Here is a 24982-nt window from a genome sequence, read left to right as displayed (position 1 = left end):
AAATAAAAACAAAAAAAAATCGTTTTTTCTGTCCCCCTGCAAGGTGCTGCCCTAGGCACCGGACCACGGGTGCCTAGTGGTACATACGGCCCTGTAAGTGCTGGATAACACCAACACAAATATGGCTGCACTGTATCTGACACCTCTGCCAGGCTGTGTATAGGAAGCGGCGCCTACCACACAGTCATACAGTAAGCCGCCCTGTGAATGATACAAGTCCGGTAAAGCAGCCTGAGCCCCGGCTGTTATCACACTACAACTCCCAGCATTCCACACTGTATAATAAGAAGTCTTTAGCTCTTGCTATCCTAATGGACACCATGCACACAGGTCCCTGGCTCAGGACACCGCCTCATCTCCCGGTCACCGGCCGCGCACTTAGGAGCCCGCACCGGGCTAGAGCGCCTTAAAGCGCCCTTGGTGACGTCACGGCTGGTGGGCGGGGCGTGTGATGGCCGCAGCAGGCAGAGGTCTCTGGCCTCACGTACACAGCGGCTCTAGGTGTGTGGTTGCTGGGGGTGGGCCGGCTACAAGTCTCCCTGCACGCCGAATAGAGACTCTATGTGACGGCTCTTTCCAGCCGTGTAGCTCAGTCACAGTGTAAGGAGTCTAGGTAACTTGTGCTTCAGCAACCAATCAGCTCCCAGCGATACAGCGCGCACCACAGCTCCACCTAGGGGCGGCCGGGGATTTGAATGTGGCCGTCGCCCCTCCCCCTTCCCGCCCTCGTCCCTTCTCTCCGCGTCCCACCTCCTGGTTTTACTATCAGCTTTCAGAGCTTCCATTTACACACTGGCGGGGGGGGAGGGAAAACAAGAAAATAATAGAAAAGGCCACAAAAGACTAAACAATAACAATAGGAAGAATAAAAGAGAAGAGCCGGCCTGGTGCGAGCGGCAGCCTGGCATCTCGTGGAGGGCACACGGGAGGGATAGCAGAAAGGTAAGCCTGCTGTGCTCGGCGCTAGCAATGAATGGCTGCTGCTCGGCGCTCAGCACCACCGAGCAAACAGACAAATAACCCGCATTTAAAGGGGCCGCGCCCCCTGTAGCTGAGCCCTGACCCTGATGGGGATTATGATTTATGCACACAACGAAATGAGCAGGGGGAGGAGACAGCAGGGTGTATGATAGGCACATACATGTGTGCCCCCACCCGCCCATGTACTGCTACATGTTAACCCTTAGTGGGGGAGGAAGGGCCAGTGCTGAGCTCTTCTACCCAGGGCCACCCTATGTCCTGTGTATGTGGGCAGAGAGGCTGGCACCAGGGTGGAATGGAGACACTTCCTGGGCCTTCTGGCAGCACACAGCAGCTATTTTATTCTTTTATTATTATAACATTTTTGCCTTTTGTTATTCCCTAGAAATCGCCTCGTGTCCATCTGCAGATAGTGTGCCCCCTTCTTCCCGCCTGCCAGAGGGTACAGTGACCCCTGGAGGCATCAGGATGGCAGCGAGCGCCCCCATACTCTGGGCTGCTGCTGCTTCTCCTCTTCTTCTTTGCAGTATGTCTGTAATTCAGTCCTCCTTGTCACTTCCCCAGAGGCCTCCTTCCTCCTCTTCAGCCTCTGGTAGTCTGTGGCCTCCAGCATTCATTTCTGCTTTTATCTTTATACATTGGGATACTGTACACTTTCTTTGTTACAAGTATCTTATACATAGTGTGACATAGTAAGGATGAGGCGGGTGTAGTCAGACCTGGGAGGGGGGCTTCCTATGCCGTTTGCCCAGACCCTAAAGGTCGGGTTGTTTTATGTGGATTTCTTTTAATATTTTAATGGATAATCCGGATTTGTAGGCTTTGGATCCTGTGGTTTTGCAGCTAGGCCTCTTAAAGAGACAGATACTTTTATTAGCAGTTCTTACAATAAGCGAGGCTCCTGGGCCGGCTCCATCTCTCCTGGAGTAAAATGGCATTTTCTCTGGCGTTCACATGGTCAGGCGGGCTTTGTGTGTTCCTGACATGTTCATTCATTCTGACCTGCATTCCTAGGAAATGGAAACTTGTGCCGCCCCACCTTTACATGGAGGCTTTCTGACACCTTGTCAGGATCATGTAGTTATTGTAAGACGGCGTGCACTTAAGCTGGTTAATAAATCCATTTGTACTTTGACTTTTTAACTAATCCCTGACACATGAAACGTCTTCATCATTTTTCCTGATCTCATAAGAATAAAAAGACGGAGAGCCTGACAGATTGGTGTAGTAGAAAGGCGAAGTAAAGGAAGCAGGAGGCGGCGCTAATGAAGGGGTTTTATTTATTTGTATCATCTGATATTCTATACTTGGTTACATTTAAATAAGTTGTATTCTTTCTGTGCTGTTGTTTTAAGCATGTATTAGAGTTACAATGTAAAATATCATTCAAATTTAATTTTGTATATGACATTTGTGTTGTCAGCAGGTAAATGTGTTTATTATATATTTTTTTTAATTAAGTGAACTATGTTTGTAAAGCATACAGAAGGAGGAGGCAGGTACAGAGTCCCCACTGCCGTATTTAAAAGAGAGATTTTGACTTTAATGGCCAAAAGAAGGAAGTTTTTGTTTTTAGTGCTGGTCTTGTATATAAATTGTAGTATTACAGTGGGTTTCCATGTGTAGTGCCCAGGATGCTGCAACTAATCATTGGCATCAGCATCATGTCCATGTGTTACTAGCCGCTTCACAATATTTTACAGTGCTGGAGAGAAGAAAATAGACGGATTGGATTTACTGAATCCAAATCTGATGAATGGACCGTCAAATCACTATGGTTCACCATGCAGAAAACCATTTACATTTATAGGGTCAATGTGCAATGCCTGGTTGTAGAACAAGAAAAAACACACAAATTGTCGCCAGTGACTATTATATTTATTGGAGGGAAAACCTCTGTATTATTAAGAGGGAAATGTTCAGTGTGAGTTATTGTTAAGACTTTTATGCTTATGAGAATACCAAATATTTATATGTTTCAGGTTTTAAATTTGTTTAATAAAGTTTATTTTCTTTCATGTGTGGTTATTGTTTTGTTTTGTCTTTTTTTTTTTTTATATAAATGTTTTGCTTTTTATTTTGTCCCAATAGAGGACTTTGACTTTCAAGGCCTTATTACAATGAATGACTATCGGCCTTAGGCTGCAGTCCCACATTCTGTGTTTCGCACGGAACGCGGACGTGGAATGCCTGTAACAGACTTCTCCCCGTGCCCAGGCAGAAGCTGTAATTAGATGCTGGGAGCGCGGGGGAACTGTACAGATATGCGCTGCGCTGTAATGAATCAGCCGTGCGTCGCTGTAATTACAGCACGGTGTATATCTGTACAGTTTTCCCGCTCCCAGCACTTTATCACCGTTAGCACTGTTACACAGAACGTGTCAATGCAGCCTAACTTGGCTAGTTACAGAGCGTTCAGGCTGACAATTGTTCAGCGTAATAGCACATGATGAAAGGCAATAATCAGCTAACATGCACAATGTCGGCTGCCTGATGTTACATATGAGCGAATTTACAGTACAAACTAAGCAAAACGCTTTGTTAGCTTGGCAATCAACCGGCTGCCTTTGAAGTCTGTGCCACTTCGCCCCAGGTGCCTGGAAAAGCTGGTCCTGGGTCCTGTCCTGGGAGGAATTATCCAAGACTGGATCCAGTTTTCCCAGGCACCCGGGGTGAAGTGGCATGGACTTCAAAAGCAGCCGGCTGCTGTAAATTTGCTCATCTCTAATTGTGGTCTTTCAACATGTTAAAAGATCAGCAATGGTCTACTGCGCATTGATCACTGTAACAGGAAGGGCAGCAGCAGTCTCTGACTTTAGTGGGCCGCGCATGTGATCTTAGGATCTTTTTGATGGCCTCTCCCACTGTTCCAGGCTTGCTCCCTCCATCCCTCCTCCCGACCCTCTTCATCAATTGGAATGCTCCAGGCAGATTGTCTCCTGTTCGTCAACTGTGAATACTGAACATGGGCTGGATCGTTAAGGACGGTAGAAAATGTTCCAGTGGCATTTCTAATGATGAAGAGGGTAGGGAGGAGGGACGGAGGGGTGGTGCAAAATTAGGGCCCAGATACTCCCGTTTGGCACGGGCTGCAGGTTTAACCCCTTAGGGACCAAGCCTGTTTGGGCCTTAATGACCAGGCTCATTTTTCAAAATCTGACCTGTCTCACTTTATGCGCTTATAGCTCAGTGATGCTTTAACGTATGCTAGCGATTCTGAGGTTGTTTTTTCGTAACATATGGTACTTTATGTTAGTGGCAAAATTTGGTCACTGTCTTGTGTGTTTTTTGTGAAAAACATCAAAATATAATGAAAAATTTGAAAATTTTGCACTTTATGAACTTTGAAATTCTTTCCTTCTAAAAAAAAAAAAGGCACATGACAAAAATTATTAAGTCACATTATCAATAAGTCCTCTTTAGTCTGGCTTCATTTCGTAAACATATTTCACTTTTTTAGGGTGTTACGGGGCTTAGAAATGTATCAGCAAATTATCAAATTTTCATGAAATTTCCAAAACATTTTTTTAGGGACCAGTTCTTTTTTTAAGTTGATTTAGGAGGCTTGTATACTGTAAACCCCCATAAGTGACCCCATTTTGGAAACTAGACACCTTAAAGAATTAATCTAGGGGTATAATGATAATTTACTCCTACAGCCTTAGGCTAGGTTCACACTACGTATATTTCAGTCAGTATTGTGGTCCTCATATTGCAACCTCAACCAGGAGTGGATTGAAAACACAGAAAGGCTCTGTTCACACAATGTTGAAATTGAGTGGATGGCCGCCATATAACGATAAAGAACTGCCATTATTTCAGACGTTGTTTTAAAATAATAGCAAATATTTGCCATTAAAATAGCAGGCCATCCACTCAATTTCAACATTGTGTGAACATGGCCTTTCTGTCTTTTCAATCCATTCCTGGTTTTGGTTGCAATATGAGGACCAAAATACTGACTGAAATATACTGTGTGTGAACTCAGCCTAAAGGGGTTGTCAGGGCAGGATGCATTTTAGATATGTGCCCAGGGTGGGGAGTAAGTAAAAAAAAAAAGTAGGAGGCACTTACCCTCCTGGCTTTTACGCCACTGGTATTATACAACTCCAGTCCCCAACTGCGCGATGCTTTCATGTTCAGCATGCTTGTAAGTAGAGATGACCAAAGGTAGAGTATTAATGAAGCAGAGCGCTTCATTAGCTCAGGTTGGGGGACTGGAAAAGCTGGATCCAATCCTGAGAAACTTCTCCCAGTTTCCCAGGACTGGATCTCAAATTTCCCGTCACCCTCAGCAGCATAGAGTTTAAAGGCAGCAGGATAACAAAGCGATTCTGCTTCATTAATTCGCAAAAAAATTCGCAGATCGTTCCGTGTAAACAGTCGTTCACCAATTTAACCTATGTGTGAGATAGACTTAAGCGATCGCAAAATGATTTTTCCATACGATATATCATTCCATCTAAATGCTGATCATTATAAAAAAAAATCGTTACTTCGAAATCGTTAATCGTACGATCGGGTGAATTATCGCTCTGTGTAAACGCAGCATTATGGTGTCTGATTTGATGAACTCATCAGAATCTCTGCAGGTGTGAACAGAAACTACTTTATGTAGTTGTTTAATGATAACTGTTCGTACATGAAGGACTAAAGAAGTTGTTTGCATCATTTGAATGGCAAGCAAAAGAGACTGGTGTATTTTAAAGGAACCACTTTGACTCTGACATTCATATACCATCCCAAGTGTTCAATGTTCCTTAGAGAGTTCTTATTTTCCAAGTGTCTTAGAGGCTGTTGATTCAGCTATTATTGTTACTCAATTACTATCATCAGTCTCTAGTTTGGTTTCAAAGAGAATACTTTCCCCCTATACTCCTGGGTATACTAATCATTTGACACAAGACCTATATGTTCTAATAAATGCTTTCATAGATAATTATTATAACATATTTTCCAACCATAAGATAAAACTAAGCACTGTTTAGCAGTAGAGATGAGCGAACCGGGTTCGTGTCCAGTCGATCCGAACCCGAATGTTCGGTATTTGATTAGCAGGGGCTGCTGAAATTGGATAAAGCTCTAAGGTTGTCTGGAAAACATGGATACAGCCAATGACTATATCCATGTTTTCCACATAGCCTTAGGGCTTTATCCAACTTCCATCAGCCACCGCTAATCAAATGACGAAAGTTCGGGTTTGGATCGACTCGAAGTGGCCATGTTTTTGTAGCGCTGGACAACCCCATTAAAGCGACTCTGTACCCACAATCTGACCCCCCCCAAACCGCTTGTACCTTCAGATAGCTGTTTTTAATCCAAGATCTGTTCTTGGGTCTGTTCGGCAGGGGATGCAGTTATTGTGCTAAAAAATTACTTTTAATCCTGCAGCGCTGTGTCTAACGGCCAGGGCTTACATTTGTATATGCATTAGGCTGGCACCACCTCTCCGTCCTTCCTCCCCACCCTCCTCATCATTAGGAATGCTCCAGGAACATTAACTGCTGTTTGAGCTTTGCACAGGTGTCTTAACGATCCAGCCCATGTTCATTATGCACACAGGTGGGGAATAGGAAGCAATCTGCCTGGAGCATTCCTAATGATGAGGAGGGCGGGGAGGAGGGACAGAGAGGGTGTGCCAGCCTAATGCATATAGAAATGTAAGCCCCGGCCGTTAGACACAGCGCGGTAGGATTAAAAGTTGTTTTTAGGACAATAACTGCATCACCTGCCGAACGGACCCCAGGACAGATCTTGGATTAAAAGCAGCTATCTGAAGGTACAAGTGGTTTGGGGTGGTCAGATTGTGGGTACAGAGTCGCTTTAAAGGATTTTCCCAACTTGCAAATTATTCCTTTTTCACAGGATAGGGGATCACTATCTAATTGCTGAGGGTCCCTAGCTGCCTCATCCGACTGATGCGCTATATAAACTATAATGGAGAGCATCAGTTGGATAGGGAAGCAGGCTATATAGAGCAAAGCAAACTTCAGTCTGCTATAACACACCTGATTTTAGGACTGAGACCTAGTGCGAACATGGGATAAGTTTCTATGAATAAAGTTTGAGTTGTTGTAATCATTGTAGTCATAGCGCCCTGTATAAATTTGATGTTAAATGCTAACTTACAACTGTGTCTGTGGAAAGCAATAACAGTTGTGGGTATTGTAATGCATTTAAAGGGGTACTCCAGCAAAAATTAAAAATCTCCAGTCTTCTAGTATCAGTTGCTGTATGTTCTGCAGGAAGTGGTGGCTTCTTTCCAGTCCTGACACAGTGCTCTCTGCTGCCATCTCTGTCAGAGATATGAACTGTCCAGAGCAGTAGCAGATCCCCATAGAAAACCTCTCCTTCTCTGGGCAGTTCCTGTCTCGAACAGTGATGTTGGCAGAGAGCACTGTGTCAGACTGGAGAGAATACATTATTTCTGCAGGGCATACAGCAACTAATAAGCATGGGAAAACTTAAGATTTTTAAATAGAAGTAAATTACAAATCTATATACTATAACTTTCTGAAACCAGTTCATTTTAAAGAAAACTTTTTTTTTCACCAGAGTACCCCTTTAGGGTGTGTTCACACGTGCAGATTTGAATCTGCAGATTCAAAGCAAATCAATTCTGGACCATCAAATCTACTGCAGATTCAAATCTGCTGCAGATCCTGTATGTGTGAACGCACCCCAATCTCTAAAGAGTAATTCTCCAATATGGCTCTTGGAGTGGGTGTCCTGAATAGGTGACACATGGACAGCATTTGTCTTCATAACACCATCTCTATAATGCTGGCTATGGGGCAATGTAGTCAGATATGTGCTCTGTACCTAAGGAAATGTTTACAGGTGTATAATATGTCAGATCGTCTAGGTTTTGTTCCTTCACACTTAATAAAAGTATGTTAGTTGTGGGGTGTTGGGCGCCCAAATTGATACAATTATTTCATCACTTGTTTATACAAAACACCCTCATCTTGCCTTTCCTGTATTTCAGAATCCTAATAATAACTAAGCCCTCATGCCTTGAAGACTTGGCACTCCTTATAATTGATTTAGTTCACTATGTAGGTACATTATAGTAATGCAGAACATTGTTGTAACAGCACACTGGCATTGGTTCTCATTTTCTGGTAGCAGAATGTTACATCAAGCAAAATTCTTATCAGTTCCATAAGTTCAGAGTTTTGGACTTATAAGGAAAACATTGTCAGAAGTTTTTATGTGTCTGCGGCCCAAATGTAACCGCACCCACATCCTGAGCCCCTGCACCCTGTGCATAGCACAACTCTGGAGGAAGCTTCTGTTATATAACACGTTCCTATACCCTGCAGTATGCTTCTCACTTTCACTTCATCTTACCAAAAAATAAGCCTATTCCTAGTCAGGCCTTGATTAGACTTTTTCTAATTTTCTTAGCCATTACATTCTATCCTAGCATATGTTATTATAAGCTTTGTATAATTTATATGGATGTTGCTGAGAAATATAGATAATTTTTTTTTATGTTTCTGGTGTAGCAGGCCAAATTAAGCCCCTCCCAGATTATACCTGGTTACAGATTGGCCTAGGCCAGAGTACCCCAGGGTACTATAAAACTATATCCCCCGGAGTGTAAAATAGCCTAGGCCAAACTATACCCATCCAGGCCAGAATATATCCATCTAATGTCAAACCTGGGTATAGTCTGGTTCAGGCTACTGTATACCCCGAGGTATAAACTCTATACCTGGGAGTTTAAGACAGCCTAGGCCATACTATATCCCTCAGGGCCTTAATGTCATTACTTTACCGGTTTTCCCACCTCTGGCCCAGACCACAATATACCCCAGGAGATATATTTTCATATAGTATACCTTGGGGGATAAACTGTATACTTTGATGTGTAAAACAGTCTAGGCCAGACTTTATCCCTCCAGGCTATCACTTCACTAATTTTCTCACCTCTGGCCCAGACCACGGTATACCGCATGGGGTATATTTTCATACCTGGGGTTTAAACAGGCCTAGGCCAGACTATAACTGTTAAACCTATATAGTTGTCGCTTCACTGGTTTTCTCACACTTTCTCTAATTAGTTGAAAAGTGCGCTGTCTCATATCTCTGCAAGGCTTTCGGGGTCACCTGCTCAGTATATGACCTGCCATGTGCTGATCCATGTATGATACATCATGTGCTGATTGGTGCAGGACGCATCATGTGCTGATCAGGTGACCCATGGCAGAGGAAGCTGATGGAAAATAGCGCAAAACCCTTAATAAATCTTGCACAGGTTTTTATGAAGTGCACAAAATCTCATTAGCCAAAAAATTTTTGCAAATGCAGTGAAAAATGTCCCTGATGTGCTTAGACTTTTAAGATTTACAAACTTCTTAACTTAGCAGAATCCCCAATAAAATGTTAAAAAATAAAGTAATTCTGGTGCATATAACTCAATGCTACTGATTTCATGGGGGGAGAGGGTATGAATTGGCCCTAGGCCAAAATATACCCCGGGGTATAATCTAGCCTAGGGCAAATTAACCCCAGGTATAGTCTGGACTGGGGGTATACGCTGGCTTGTTACACCGGGTCAATTTCAAGTTTGTCATAAATACCATGTCTAACATACCTGAAACTTGCTGCCCACCATTAAATAACGGTCCAGGGGCGGACACAGACTGCAAAGAGCCCCTGTGCAAAAAATGTGCTTGGGCCCCCATAACCTGTTCGTTTCTCCACCTTTTTGCCTTGAAGGCGCACAAATATGTACGCCTAGGTGTCTGGTACATGTGTCCTGGTTTCTCAGGAGGGCCCTACAGCACAGATGCCAGGGCCCACTAAAGGACTGTACTGCAGTCTGTGCAGGCCCCAGTGTGGGACTGGGCTACCTGTGGCCCACCAACAGAACTGATCATTTTGGGCACCCAAATAAAGAACCCATCAGAAGCGACATGCTGACCTGGTCCCATCCTGTACTGATGTATCTGTGACCATACCTCCCTGAATAACAGTAACTACAACTCTCAGAATGCCTTACACTTATGAAGCTCTCAGAGAATGCTCGAAGTTGAAGTTTCCAAAGGGGACAACCCCTTGAGTTGTCTGCTCATTTGTACTTCAAATCTCAGCACATCCTGAGGACTTCAGACTGCAGTAAATCCTGGGAGTTGTAGTCCCTGCAGCTGTTGTACTTGGAGGGTCCTGGATGCATTATACCCTGGATGCTGTGTGGGGGATGAGAGTTAGAGATGAGTGAACCTCGAGCATGCTCAAGTCCATCCGAACCCGAACGTTCGGCATTTGATTAGCGGTGGCTGCTGAAGTTGGATAAAGTCCTAAGGCTATGTGGAAAACATGGATATAGTCATTGGTTGTTTTCCAGACAACCTTAGAGCTTTATCAAAGTTCAGCAGCCACCGCTAATCAAATGCCGAACGTTCGGGTTCGGATGGACTCGAACCCGAACCCGGTTCGCTCATCTCTAATGAGAGTATATAGAGTGTGGAAGTGACCCCAGAACAGCACTAATAGGGGATAGAACAAAGGGGCCCTTAATCACTGTTGGGGCACAGGTGGGATACATGTACTGTATGTGGCTGCACAGAGGGGGATACATGTACTGTATGTGGCTGCACGGGGGGAGGGGGGATACATGTACTGTATGTGGCTGCACAGGTGGGAAACGTGTACTGTATGTGGCTGCTTAGGGGAGATGAAATAGAAAAACAACCATGCTGCAGGGTGGAGGGGGGCACAAATATTGGCTAAAAGGCATAAACTTACAACACCAGAAAGGGGGGTGGGGGCTCTGTGCTTTCTCCTACACAGTCCACCCTCTATCTTACAACTTTCAGCTGCCTGACAGACACACTGACAATATTCACTCGCTGTCAGAGCTGCTGCTGTTGCTCCTCTTTACAGTCCTGTCCCTGGCAGCCATAACCCTGCAGGATCCCTCCAGCCCCTGTCATCATATTCTCTCTCTCCTCTCCTCCTCACACAAAATGTGCCGGACAGTAGAGTACAGAAGGGGCTGTCATCACATGCTCTCTCTCCTCCTCATACAAGGTATGCCAGACAGTGGAGTACAAGAGTGGGTGTCAGCAGCAGCGGCGTGCAGAAGGAGAGGAGAACCAGCCCCGACCAGGCACAGCATTCAGTCACTAAAGGGGCCCCACAGGAGCATGGGGCCCGCACTTCCCGGGTGCTGATTCTGCCTGGGGGGCCCACTACAGACATGTGTCATGCTGAGCTGACAATTAAGAGTTTGAGCCTGGTGGGCCCCTCTATTGGCCTGGGCCCCTGTGCAGCTGAACAGGCTGCACAAGTGATAGGTCTGGATAACCTACACCCAGTGCCTGTAACCTTTAGGCCATTTGCTCACACATCAGATTAGCTCTGATTTTCTGTGAGGAATTAGCTTTGGAAAACTGCAATGCAAATGCAATACATGTGGGGTCTTCAATGTGACATATAATCCACACAGATATGAGAGCTTGGTTTAGATCTGGTGCAGACTTTCTTCCTGGAATTCTTCTATACAGGCCGATAATTATCGTTGCCGATAATCGGCCTGTGTAGAAGGACCAGCAATCTGCCTTTGAGTGAGGAGTTGCTTGTTTGTCAAATGTTTTGTGCAGACAATAAAAGCATCACCAGTTGGCTTGCCTGTATGACCGTGTAAAAAAAGATGTGCAGCTGAATGGGATCAAATAAAGGGCCACATGATTGATTGAGCCCAGTAATGCTGGGTTTACACATAGCGATAATTCGCCCGATCTTACGATTAACGATTTTGAAGTAACAATTTTATTTTTATAACGATCAGCGTTTAGACGGAACGATATATCGTACGGAAAAATCGGTTTGCGATCGCTTACGCCTATCTCGCACATAGGTTAAATTGGTGAACCACTGTTTACACGGAACAAGCTGCAAATTTTTGATCGTTATCAGGCAAATTTCAATGATAATTGTTCTGTGTAAACGCAGCATAATGGTCTGTTTTCACAGAGCGATAATTCGCCCAACCGATCGTTTAACAAGTTTGAAGCAACAATTTGGTTTTTATAATGATCAGCGTTTAGACGAAGTGAAAAAAGCTGACATTTATAGGTGTAATATCAGTGTAAATTGTCTGTTAGCATTCTTAGAAATCTGGCAGTAAAAAGAATGTAATGTATTGAAAATAATCACACTATTAATTGGCGCTAAACTCCACCAGGAAGGAGTTTTATAACAAATACCATAGTATAATTTATTGAACAGCAGCACCATTAGAATACCAGTCTGTTCTGATAGCAATCCATTATATCATGTTTAATTATCTACTGACATTATAGAAAAATTCTTATCAGTAAGCTGGGGCAAACGTAATAAATTCTGACATGTGACCATATTCATGCATTGATTTTTTTTTTTTTTCCAGGAAAGATTCATATTTTATTAATAGACATACAAAAGTGTCCTCTGTACATCATAAATGTGATAACCTGTAGATTTATTATCTTTTTATTATCACCTTTCATTAGTTATACTTATTAGGCTATAAGGAATGTTTTAGATATACGGTAGTCTCAGTACTATTGATCTGCTTGTATCACAATACAGGTAAGTGGCTGAAACCCTTTTAAAAATAAAAGTGAAAAAAATATATACAACACTTTGTGTCTCAAAAGCCGTTGCTAAGGGTGGAGTCTGGTTGTAAACTCACAAGCTTTAGTAGACTCACCTAAGGGCCCTTTTACACAGAAAGATTATCTGACAGATTATCAGCCAAAGATTTGAAGCCAAGGCCATTGGATTTGAAAAGAGGAGAAATCTCAGTCTTTCCTTTATGACCTGATCCCTGTTTATAGTCTGTTCCTGATTTTGGCCTCAAAGATCTGTCAGATAAATCTGTCTGTGTAAACGCACCATTACAGTGCGTTTACATAGACCGATTTATCTGACAGATTCTTGAAGCCAAAACCAGGAATGGATCTGAAAAGAGGAGAAATAAGTCTTTTCTTTATGACCTGTTCCCTGTTTATAGTCGGTTCCTGGTTTTGGCTTCAGAAATCTGTCAGATAAATCTGCCTGTGTAAACGCACCATTACCCAGTCCAGAGATAAAGCCCCATTACACAGAGCAATGATCTGTCGAATCAGGCCGATTTATGCAGATTATCGCTCTAAGTAATAAAGACAACAATCAGCCGAAGAAATAATCTGCTAATTGTTGTCTTTTAAACATGTTTAAAAATCATCGATTGCGCTATAGCGACGTGCAATAGCAATGCACAGTTGAGGAATGTGGAAAGAAAATATAAAATTTTATACTTGCCTGTCCGTGCGCCCCAGTGTTGTCCTAGCTTCTCACTGCAGCTACCACTGGCACGTCGAAAGCAGCCTCTGAAGTGAAAGGCCCCTCAGCCAATCACTGGCTGCAGTGCTGTCCTGTCTTGGACAGTGATTGGCTGAGCGGCCTGTCACTTTAAAGATCGGTTTAGACATGCCAATGGCGGCTGCGGTAAACGGGGCCAGCTAGGAGGACACTGGGGAGCACAGTAAGTATGAAGTTGTTTTTTTTTTTTTTTTAAACATATTCCTTAGCCGCTCACTGGTCGTGGTGTTGTCCCATCTCGGCCAGTGATTGGCTGAGCGGCCTGTCATTTTAGACGTGCCAGTGGCGGCTGCGTTGAGTGGTGAGAAGGACACTGGGAAGAGTGGGGAGGTAAGTAAACTTTATTATTTTACACAGTCGAGTAAGGGCCGCACAGACATCGCAAACAATGTCCATGCAACCCTAGCTTCACAATCATTGAGCTGTGTAATAGGCTCGGTAAACCTGCTTACACTAAATTTCGGGCTGTCTGGTCCACCTTGGTGCCTGCATTTACCCTGAAGAACTCACTGCTGTCAGCAGTTCTCACAGTTGGTGATCAGCAGAGGTGTAGCTAGGCTCTCCTGCACCCAGGCAAAGATTCAATTTGGCGCCTCCCCCCCCCCCCCCCCCCTTGTGTGCGCAGTAAGCACAGGGGGGCCCATGTTGTCCCTTCACTGCTGATATATATATATATATATATATATATTATATATATATATATATAATATATATATTATTTTTTTTTTTTCCCAAGAATTATTATTAATAATAATAATAATAATATATATTTTTTACCGCCTGAAATTCCGGGATTCATTACCTAGGCTATTACCTAGGCTAAATCCCAGAATTCCAGACTGTACTCTGGCACTCTGCTCCTTCTCCACGGACCAGGCAGGCATCAGCAATTTAATGCGGCAGGTTTGTGAATGTTTGAATTCGATCAATCCTAGGATTTCCCGAGGTTCGATCAACTCCACTCAGCAGCGGATACAACAGCAGCAATACCTCCAGTAAGGTATTTTATCACCAAATTCCTAATAGAAATAATTTATAAAAATGACTCTTGTATCATGGTCGCTGTATATACAGATACAGGTGCTTTATAGATTGGCGTAGGGAACCTCGGCTCTCTTGATCTCGGATCTATTGGGAAGGCTGGCTACTATATGAGACTACAGGGTGGGCTGGCTACTATATAAGGGACTATTGGGGAGGGCTGGCTACTATATGAAACTACTGGGGAGGGCTGGCTACTATATAAGACTACAGGGGAGGGCTGGTTACTATGAGACTACGAGGGAGGGCTGGTTACTATATGAGACCACTGGGAAGGGCTGGCTACTATATGAGACAATTGGGGGGCTGGTTACTATTAAAGCACTATTGGGAGGGATGGCTAATATGTGGGGCAATTTTGGTTGGGTTGGCTACTACATGGGGCAATATTTGGGGGGTTGACTATTACATGGGTTGGGGTTTAATCATAGCAATTTATCATGTCATTTATCATAGTGCACAGCGCTGGGAGACGCACACCACTGACAGTGCTAGGAACACCGCACACTGCTCTGACAGTTCCAGGACCGCCGCATTCGGAATTGAATAATTATCAAGGTTGGCCAGCGACTTTGTCCAATTTTTTTATATTGGCCCACTGTGTATTTGAGTTTGACACCCCTGCTCTATAGTGTGTTTAGAATTTGTATGCTGCAGAGCTGTGCGTACTGTCTGTGAACATACTGCAAAGTCCTACTGTATAGTTATTAACACATGTTGGGTGCAGCACTTAGCTGAGAGCTTCTCTTCAGAAGAAAGATTCTATAGAACTATAAAGCTTGTTTCCTGCAGCATCAGACATCAGGGAAAAAAAGCTATGAACTGAGCTGTGCCGTTAATCTATGGGGGTCTCAGCATGAAGAATCTGAAAATAAATGAGATTACATGTCTCTGTTTTTTTAAATGACTACATCACTTTTTCACATAAGTGCAGTAGACTTAGAAATGCAGTCCGTACTACGTTTGTGTGGAACTTTTCTACAACCACATCCACCATTGCTAAGGGTCAGAAGGTAACACTAAGCTAAGTACATCCAAGCAGCACACTCCACATGCAGGGCTTATGTTTATTGAAACATTGTGGTCCCGGATATGTCCTACATGTACAGATCTACAATACTGTCATGGATTTCTAGTAAGAAGGGCAATGATTTTGTGTATATGTCGCTGTAGGTGTCTTTACATCACGTTTTAGCCGCAGCAGTCTGGATTTGTGCCTGCATGGTCTCCATCTCCTGTGTCTTTAATTATGGCTGGGTGAGGAGATAAGAGTGCCATGTGGTCGCCATAGTAACAGCCTCCATTTTCTAGAGGTGTTAGTTGGAGAGGGGTCTGAGGAGTCATCACCGGGAGGTATATTGGGGAGGGTGTGAGAGAAGCTGTGATTTATTGATTGGACATGACAGTAATGAAACAGAGACTGGTGAGGTGTCTTAGTGTGACCTGAAGATGACAAGAAGAATTGAGAGAGAAATGATATGTACCCAGACGTTTCCAGAGATCCTAACCAAGTGAAAGGTGTATTCAGCTTCACCTTGCTATGACCTCATGGACGCCACAGAATTAAACACTCTTGCTCCTGCCTTATCACCCCTTGGGAGAATTGGCTCTATGTGTGGCTGATGTACACACGGATGGTATGCTACGGGCTCAGGCGTTGAGCCTGCCCCATGGGCGGTAAATGTGTTATATAGCTGACAGCCGCCCACAGTGACAGGGATTGGAAATAACTATGATGGTGGCCATTAACCCCTCAGATGCAGCAGTCAGTATGACTCATGGCATTAGAGGGCCAAGACAGGGAGGGGGCTCTCTCCATAACCCATTTATGATGATTGCTTAGGTGTGGAAGCTGTTTAACCCATTAGATGCTGTAGTCCGCAACAGTGGCAGCAAAATGTACGGACAGAGGAAAGGAGCTTCCTCTGCAGCCCAGCAGTACCCCACAATGCGATTGCTGGTTCAGATAGTTGCCATGGCAGCCAGGGGCTTAACAAAAGCTACCCCTCCCCCCTGAGTATTTTGAGCCATCTCCCATGTTTCTACCTGCCTCCAGTCCTGAGTTACAAGTTTTTCTAAAAGCTGATCTATAACCAAGATGGCGCTAGCCAGAAAAACTACATTTCCCAGTTTTTGTGCATATACTTTATGAGGAATTCTGACATGCAATGTTTCTGTTCTTGCTCCGGTTGGAGCTTGTTCCTGTTCCTACATTGGCTCTGGATAAGAGCTTGTTATATTTCTATGTTTCTCGTCTTCTGTTAAGAAGTGTGTTGTACTTTTTCTTCCTAAAAATCAATAAAATACTTTGAATATAAAAAAAACTACATTTCCCAGCATGCATTTCACCTCAGATCAGGGCGCAAAAATTGACACAGCCCCATAGACTAAAAAGTGTTATAGTAATAGAGCAGTTTTAAAAAAAAAAAACATTTAGTGTTTTTTTGTTGTTGTTTTTTTACCAGCAGTCAGATAAAATAAAAGTTGTAATTTGTATATTGTTTTTATGGTACTGACTTGAGAAACTTGTGAGTTTTACCATAGGGTGAACGGCGTAAACATTAAACCTCCTAAAATGAAAAGAATTTTTTTTTTTTTCAATTTTACTACACAAATAATAATTTTTTTGGAAAAAATGTCTCATTGCAAAGTACAATTGTTTTCGCAAAAAATAAGGGATCATGTGTGTCTCTTGGTGAAAAAACACAAGCGCTATGGCCTTTTAAACACAAAGAAGAAAAAACAAAAGTGCAAAAATAAAAATTAAAACGAATGTACCACTAGTACGTCGCTTTTTTCACATGAATGGCCGGGGATGGCAGTGCCGCGGCCTGATTCCTGCGCACAGCGCTGGTTTATTCCCTAGGACCGACTTGCCATGAAGCACTGGGGGCTGGCCCGCTGCCCCCCAGTGTGACAATCTCCCCTCCCCTCTGTGACGCAGTTGCACGGACTATATCCACTAAAGGCAACTTGTGCCACAAATATGGGCAGCACTATGGCTTACCCTTTCTTTTCTTTTGTGGCACACATTGCTGCCTGAGTGCAGATCTGTAAAATTCTGGATGTGTATAAGGGTCTATAGGAATGAATTCCTTATTATGGCCAAATTTGTGGATTCGCAAATACGAACAGAAATAACAAATGTGTGAAAGAACATGTTTATTGAAAAGCAGTGATCCCAATATAAGGGTATCCCATACATGTTACACATCTAATCAGATTTGTTTTCTTCTTCTTTTCAGTGATTTCTATTTGTGAAACGTTTTGCAGGTTATAGAAACGGACACCAGACAAAACAAAGATGTCTGCACGAGGGGGGAAGAAGAAAACCACCAAACTGTCCCGCTCATCCAGGGCTGGAGTCATCTTTCCAGTTGGTAGAATGATGCGTTACTTAAGAAGGGGCACACACAAGTACAGGATAGGCATGGGTGCCCCTGTTTATATGGCTGCTGTAATAGAGTATTTGGCAGGTAAGTAACCTATGTTCTTAATATGTTCGTAGGCTAAGCAGTGGGAAGTGTTAGGCTAGTATCATTCAGAAGATTTTCCAGATTGACCTCTATGACTTTTACTGTGCTCTCAGTGCTGCCACCTTAGGTCTGATACATATGACACATGCACAAGAGGCTATATAGAGGCAGATAGAGTTCCTGCAGCTCCGCATTAGGCAGACTCTATATGTACTTCTGCATAGCAGTTTTTACCCTTGAAGGCTTGGCTTACAAGATGTCTAATCAATACTGAGTAGGCTGTAGAACGGGTGTGCCTGATCTTTGTTCCTTGGCAGAAAAGTTGCCACTAATAGTCTCCATTGACGTCAGGGGATATGTAAAAACTCGCCCTGCAGTTTTTTGTTTCTCCCATTGCCTTTTAAAGTGGAAAAGCACACAGCCAGGAGGAGTCCGGACTGGGACCTCTGTTTTCCAAATAATCATCTATGATCACTCCACTTGTGTCATGAACATGTGAAATTCCCCATGTGTTTTTGGGGGACAAAAGTAAAAAATAATTGGAACGTTAGATGTATAGATTTAAATATACATAATAATACATATAATTTAGTAAGCTGAATAAATCATGCTACAATACATAGTCTTTATCAATATGAGTTTATAGCTACTATAATTGTATTTACCATTTTGAAGTTTTGTTTTTGTGTTATATGGAGTTGTCTTTTATCTTCTACATTTTCTTGACTCCCAGCTGAGATCTTGGAGCTTGCAGGGAATGCAGCCAGAGACAATAAAAAAGGAAGAATTACTCCTAGGCACATCCTTTTAGCAGTTGCCAATGATGAAGAACTCAATCAGGTACATGTATAATGTTTCCTAAATTACAGAATGGAGTTGAACCTATGGAAGTTTTCACACCCAGTATTGAAAGAAGTTTGTGGTCCTGGTTTCCACTGGAGAGTTGTCTCAGGCCACATTCACACACCCGTAGTGCAGTCCTTGGCCGCAGACCGCACTACCGAATGTGCATCCTTAGTGCTCCGTGCTTCACGGAGCACTACGTTCACACATCATTACCCTAGCGATCCGTGCCGCAAGAAAACTGTCTGCGTTACATGTCTGTTTTTTTTGCGGCTCGGATCGCGGCCCCGTATACACGTACGGACGTGTGAACGGGGCCATAGGATAACATTGGTTTCATTGGTTTTCATGCCCGCAATTGCGGACAGAACAACGTATGTGTGAATTAGGCTTCACTCTCCAAGGAATCTTGTGGGACATACTATACATAAGGAGTGTAGTGTGCCAATTGTTTACTTCTGTAGCTTCAATAGAGTGTATTGGAGAATGACTGCATGTGTCAAATCTTTGCTGAGGACACAGCTCTTGTGGGTCGATTGTACATTACATCATGTTGATTTGCCATAAATATTCATTGAAAGAAAGCCCTTTCAACATAGAATCCAGTAGACCTACTGCTGCTGCTTGCCTTCATATTTTAAGTGTCACTGTCAATATAACTTTCAAAATCAACAGGGATGTGAAATAAAGCAAGTTTGCAATTCATATTTATTATTATTATTATTATTATTATTATTATTATTATTATTATTATTATTATTATTCTGTAAAACAAAGCTATACTTACCAGAAATTCAGGTCCAGTCTCCTGAAGGCAGCTTTTTAGTCTATGTTTTTAAAATGTCCATGTTCTCAAGCTGACGTTACATGCTACATAGCTGACTTCTTGCCAGATATAACCTTGATAATGAACTGGGCTTATATCTAACGAGGAATTGGTGACAGTACTACTGACCTGTTTCGCAGGTGCTAGAGAAAGGGGTCTCTCAGCATTCCTGTGCCTGTGTGGACTGGGGGTGTCTGTGTATATCTTTATCTACCTGGCCTTACATACATCTGGGGGAGTGCGAAACGTCACACCAGGCATATAGAAAAGTTTTGTTTACTACATCCCCGTGCATTAAAACAATATAAGGCACAATACCAAAGAGTGCATACTTGCCCCCCTCACAGCTGCTTCTGCTGTCAGATTTTCCAAGCCCGGCTGCTGTCCTGCGCTACCAGTTTTCGATTTCCCGACTACCCCACTCGACTTTGTTAGTGGCTAAAGGGGGAGGGAAACGTCATAGAAAGCTGGAAGAATAGGAGTGCAGCCAAAATTGGAAGATCTAACATGGGGAGCGAGAGAGGCATGTATGTGCTCTTTTTAATTATGAGCAGACAAAAGACAAAGTTTTCTTTTAGCCTAGAAAAACTCTTTAAAAGAAGATCTTCTGCTCAACTGTGTAGGTGTTGAGCTATACAGGGCATAGCTTTATAAAGCTGGTCTGAAAAGTCTTCCCCTATGCCGTGTATTGCAGCAACCTGTTGCTAAATGAACAGCCTCTGGTGTGTGCAGCTCAGTGCAAGATACACCCTGTTCCCTCATTTTCCTCATTTCTCAGTTTCATTATAGATCATCATCTTCCCTCTTATATTAGTTCATGTAGACATTTCCTCTAATGTTTCTGTCTCCCTCTCCAGTTACTCTTACTTGTTATAAAATGTTATGTTAAGTTATGCCCTCTAAAAGAAAAAAGTTTGGTGATCTAACTAATGTGGTTATTATTGGTGGGGCATGAACCTAGGACATAATATCATATGGTCAGAGCATTAAAAAGAATTAATGAACACCTGGGGAAATGGGGAAAAGGTAAGTATATAAGCCCAGATTTGTGAAGCTACATGAATTTCACACTAGTCTGGTCTGTTTTTAAGATATAAAACATGAGCTGTGAACCACCAGACAGTGTGAGTTATGGGGAAGCTTGATAATTTTAGGCCATATAGTGTGTTTAAAAAATATATAATTTGTAGGCTGCACCCATTTTTAGGTTTGCCGTTCAATATATTTAGCATTTGAAGAAACAAATAGATCACATTGCAGCCTTTACTACAGTAAAAGTTTTTCCATGCATTCCTTCTTTAGGTAAAACTTAACCCTGACAGAGCCCAATTGGCATTTTTCTTTCATTTCAGTTACTCAGAGGAGTGACCATTGCAAGTGGAGGAGTCCTGCCAAGAATTCACCCTGAGCTCTTGGCCAAAAAGCGTGGTGCCCGCGGCAAAGAGACTATCCTTTCTCAACCTGTGGAGAAGAAAAAGAAGAAGAGTAGCAAGACTTTGGACAAACTGACAAAGAAGGCAAAGGCTGGGAAGAACAAATTACTCAGAAAGGTAAGCATTATTACCAAGGCTATGGCATGTCAATATGAGGGTGCTGGGAAAAGGTACAGTTAGCATACTTTTTGCTGCTGGCCGGAGGTGTGAACAAATGTAAGACTGGTTTACAGAGGAGAGTGCTGCTAGTGAGATCACAAAACCATTATAAACAACACTCTATGTTTACACAATGTTTTGCAGCCGTCTCTTGATAATTATGACTGCAAATAACGGTAAATATTTGCGGCCGTAATTATCTAAAGACAGTTGTATTTTGGCGTCAAAATGACGGCCGTCCAAAAAGACTGCAGCAAAACAAAGATTTTTTGAAGAAGAGAAAAACGATAGTGGTGTTATAATGCACTATAGAGGTTCCTGACATACATAGCGTGACCAGCATATTGTAAGTGGTATTTCTAGAGAACCATCTTTGATGATAGCAAACTGTATAACAGAGGTGCATCGATATAGTAAAAAATAGGACCATTAGTAAAATGCAAGCAACACACTTGTGTCTCAAAAATAGGTGAGCATGTACTGAATGTGATTTATTGGAGATATTTTGCATATGGCAAGACTCCCGAAACTGCTATGTAATTTAACTACTATGAAAATATGTTATTCCTTCTGACACAAAATGTGTAGCTGACATTTTCCAGCACACGCCCAGAGGTGTAGGTGCCCCCAGAATGTGGTATAAGATTGTAGAATGGTTTGTGCAAGCAGTGGAAGTCATTAGAAAAGAGTAGATCAGAAATGGCTTATTGTACCCCAGTATCCTAAAAGGAGTGCGCATTCCCTGAAAATGTCTAGAACACAATTTGACAGCCCCTCCCGTATATAAGTGCTAGTCACACTAGGTGCAGGTTAATTTTTACTATGTTCCAGGCCCATTGTGCTCCAAGATATTACTTAAAGCGTAACTGTCATTTCAGGGTCATTTTTCTGAAAACATTAAATATCAACAGTACAAGCGATTTTAAAAAACTCTGTAATAGGTTTTATGTACTAAAAGAGTTTCCTTCTGTACTGAAAAAGCAATCTCCCAGCCTCCCCCCTCACATCAGAAGCAGCAGGATTTCTGTGTCTATTATGTGGCTATGGAGAGGGGAGGGGCTGTTAGGAGTGACTGAGCACGGAGCAGTCCTGCACAGCACAACACCCTGCAATCTTCTCTCAGTAAGTTCATAGATAAGCACTGACCTTTCTGACACCTGAATTAAGCGTTTTAGGTGCCCAGAGAGTCTACAAACAGCTGACCTTCATGTCACCTCTTCCTGCTCCCTCATCTCCCTCAGCCCCTCCCCCCTTCATAGGCTTACAATGGAGAGAGCAGAACCCGTCTTCACTGGCTTCTCTGTAATGAAGACGTGTTTGCCTGATAATGCACAGATAAGAAGTCAGGGGGGAGGCTGGGAGATTGCTTCTTGAGTACAGAAGGAGGCTTTTTTGGCTGATGAAACCTATTACAGAGTTCCTTAAAATCGCTTATACTATTGATTTCTGCAATAAAAAAAAAACATGACAGTTACGCTTTAACCTCTTAAGGACATAGGACGTACCGGTACGTCCTATGTCCTCATTAGCACTTCAAAGCGGCGCCGCGCGGCGGCCCCGCTTTGAAGTGCCGCGATCCCGGGTGCCGCGTGTAGCCCGGGACCGCCGCTATTAGCGGGCACGGTCCGATCGCCGTGCCCGCTAATTAGCTAATCGGAGGCAGCTGTCAAAGTTGACAGCTGCCTCCGATTACCGGAGGCAACGTTTCCCTGGTGTCTAGTGGGGGAGATCGCTCCTCCGGGACCTTGTCCCGGAGGAGCGATCTCCGTTACTGATGCCGGTCGGGGACGCGTCCAAGATGGCGCCGTCCTCGGCTCGGCACTCGTTCGTTTTCGGCTGCAGCAGCCGAAAGCAAACGAGTGCCGATCTCATGGATCTCTGCAGCATATCTATGCTGCAGAGATCTCTATGAGAGATCAAAGTGTATATACTAGAAGTCCCCCAGGGGGGCTTCTAGTATATGTGTAAAAAAAAAAAAAAACGTGTTGTTAATAGTAAAAAGCCCCCTCCCCTAATAAAAGTCTGAATCACCCCCCTTTTCCCAGGTTTTAAATAAAAGTAAACAAATAAATAAATAAATAAACATGTTTGGTATCGCCGCGTGCGTAATCGCCCGAACTATTAATTAATCACATTCCTGATCTCGTACGGTAAACGGCGTCAGCGCAAAAAAAATCCCAAAGTGCAAAATTGCGCATTTTTGGTCGCATCAAATCCAGAAAAAATGTAATAAAAAGCGATCAAAAAGTCGTATATGCGCAATCAAGGTACCGATAGAAAGATCACATCATGGCGCAAAAAATGACACCTCGCACAGCCCCATAGACCAAAGGATAAAAGCGCTATAAGCCTGGGAATGGAGCGATTTTAAGGAATGTATATTGGTTAACAACGGTTTGAATTTTTTACAGGCCATCAGATACAATATAAGTTATACATGTTATATATCGTTTTAATCGTAACGACTTGAGGAACATGCATAACAAGTCAGTTTTACCCCAGGGCGAATGGCGTAAAAACACATTTCCCCCAAATAAAAGAAATGCGTTTTTTTTTTCAATTTCACCACACTTTGAATTTTTTTCTGGTTTCGCAGTGTACTTTATGCAAAAATTCAGCCTGTAATTGCAAAGTACAATTAGTGACGCAAGAAATAAGGGGTCATGTGGGTTTCTAGGTGGAAAAATGCAAGTGCTATAACCTTTTAAACACAAGGAGGAAAAACCGAAAACGTAAAAACGAAAATAGGCCATGTCCTTAAAGGGTTAAGCAACAAGTTACACATGACTGTTCACTCACTTTTTTTTCAGTAATTTTCTGACAAATTGCTTATGTCAGGAAAGAAGCTAAAGATTGGTGGTTGAGAAAGCACCTTGCTAAGCCCCAGGCACTTGGTACTTCCCTCTCATTTCATCCAAGCATGTCTGGTCAGACCGAAGGGGATTTATTTTTTCCATATACAGACATAGCATGATATAGCTGTCACATAAGAAGGTGTCTTTGAAAGTAAAAAAGATTTGTATTGGAACAAAGTCTCACTTTTGTGATATAAGAAATCAACTCCCTGTCAACTGTATACTGTTATACACTCTTACCAAGTACATTGTCTTGTATGTTGGTGTCTACTAAGCTAGATTTTCTCTTATAGGAAAAACAAGCAGATGGAAAGGAAGGTGCATCCAGTTCCACATCAGATGATGGACCAGGAGATGGGTTCACTATCCTTTCTTCTAAGAGCCTTTTGCTTGGACAGAAGGTTAGTTGTTAATACTAAATACAATGGAATGATATATCCGAGCATAATACAGGAGAAAAGTGGAGAAGTTGCCAGTAGTGGAATGATGTTGTCTTTTTTTTCACTGGCCTCTAAAAATGAGAGCAGATATTTGATTTGTTGTTATGGTAGCTCCACTTTTCTCATTTTGATTATTCAGACCTATAATCTTTCTTTGTGACAAAATTATACATTTGGCATGGCACTCTATGTTTCAGAAGGATTTGTATATAAAAAACCTATTTATTTTCTCTAGTTGTCCTTGACTCAGAGTGATCTTGGTCACATAGGCTCAATGAAAGTTGAAGGCATTATCCATCCAACAACAGCTGAAATTGACCTCAAGGAAGATATAGGTAGGTTTTATGCTGATGTTTATATATTATAAAAAATAAAGTTATGTCTTTTAAGATCAATCTGTTATACATATGTTCCAGCACACATCAGTGTCGCCGGAGACAGGCAGCCATGGTCGCACAGCTGTCTGTCATTAACCCCTTGATGCACAGCGATCACAGTGTTTAAGGAAGTCACTGACAGGATAAGCACCTGTCACTGACTGATCGTGACCCACTTACACTGAAAGGCGGAG

The 24982-nt window shown here is 42.8% G+C and overlaps 1 protein-coding gene across 6 annotated transcripts in view; it reads left to right on the top strand.

Annotated features, from left to right (window-relative positions):
• The first annotated feature begins 708 nt into the window (after positions 1 to 708).
• The window catches only part of MACROH2A2 (macroH2A.2 histone), a 32223-nt gene continuing 7949 nt past the window's right edge, over positions 709 to 24982 (top strand). Inside the window, exons 1-7 of one of the 6 annotated variants that reach the window (XM_069980672.1) lie at positions 710 to 942; positions 14836 to 14937; positions 17625 to 17855; positions 18589 to 18695; positions 20877 to 21074; positions 24265 to 24372; positions 24647 to 24746. In XM_069980672.1, the coding sequence (XP_069836773.1) occupies positions 17684 to 17855; positions 18589 to 18695; positions 20877 to 21074; positions 24265 to 24372; positions 24647 to 24746 (685 nt within the window). In that variant the 5' untranslated portion in view covers positions 710 to 942; positions 14836 to 14937; positions 17625 to 17683. Of the gene's footprint in view, positions 943 to 14835; positions 14938 to 15646; positions 15733 to 15874; positions 15898 to 17624; positions 17856 to 18588; positions 18696 to 20876; positions 21075 to 24264; positions 24373 to 24646; positions 24747 to 24982 lie in introns of those variants that run through there. The other 5 variants (XM_069980674.1, XM_069980669.1, XM_069980671.1 and 2 more) reach the window with 5 other exon arrangements.

This window comes from Dendropsophus ebraccatus, chromosome 8 (assembly GCF_027789765.1).
Source record: "Dendropsophus ebraccatus isolate aDenEbr1 chromosome 8, aDenEbr1.pat, whole genome shotgun sequence".
Taxonomy (NCBI): domain Eukaryota; kingdom Metazoa; phylum Chordata; class Amphibia; order Anura; family Hylidae; genus Dendropsophus; species Dendropsophus ebraccatus.
The sequence above is the reverse complement of the archived record's forward strand: the minus strand, read 5'-3'. Positions and strand labels throughout refer to the sequence as shown.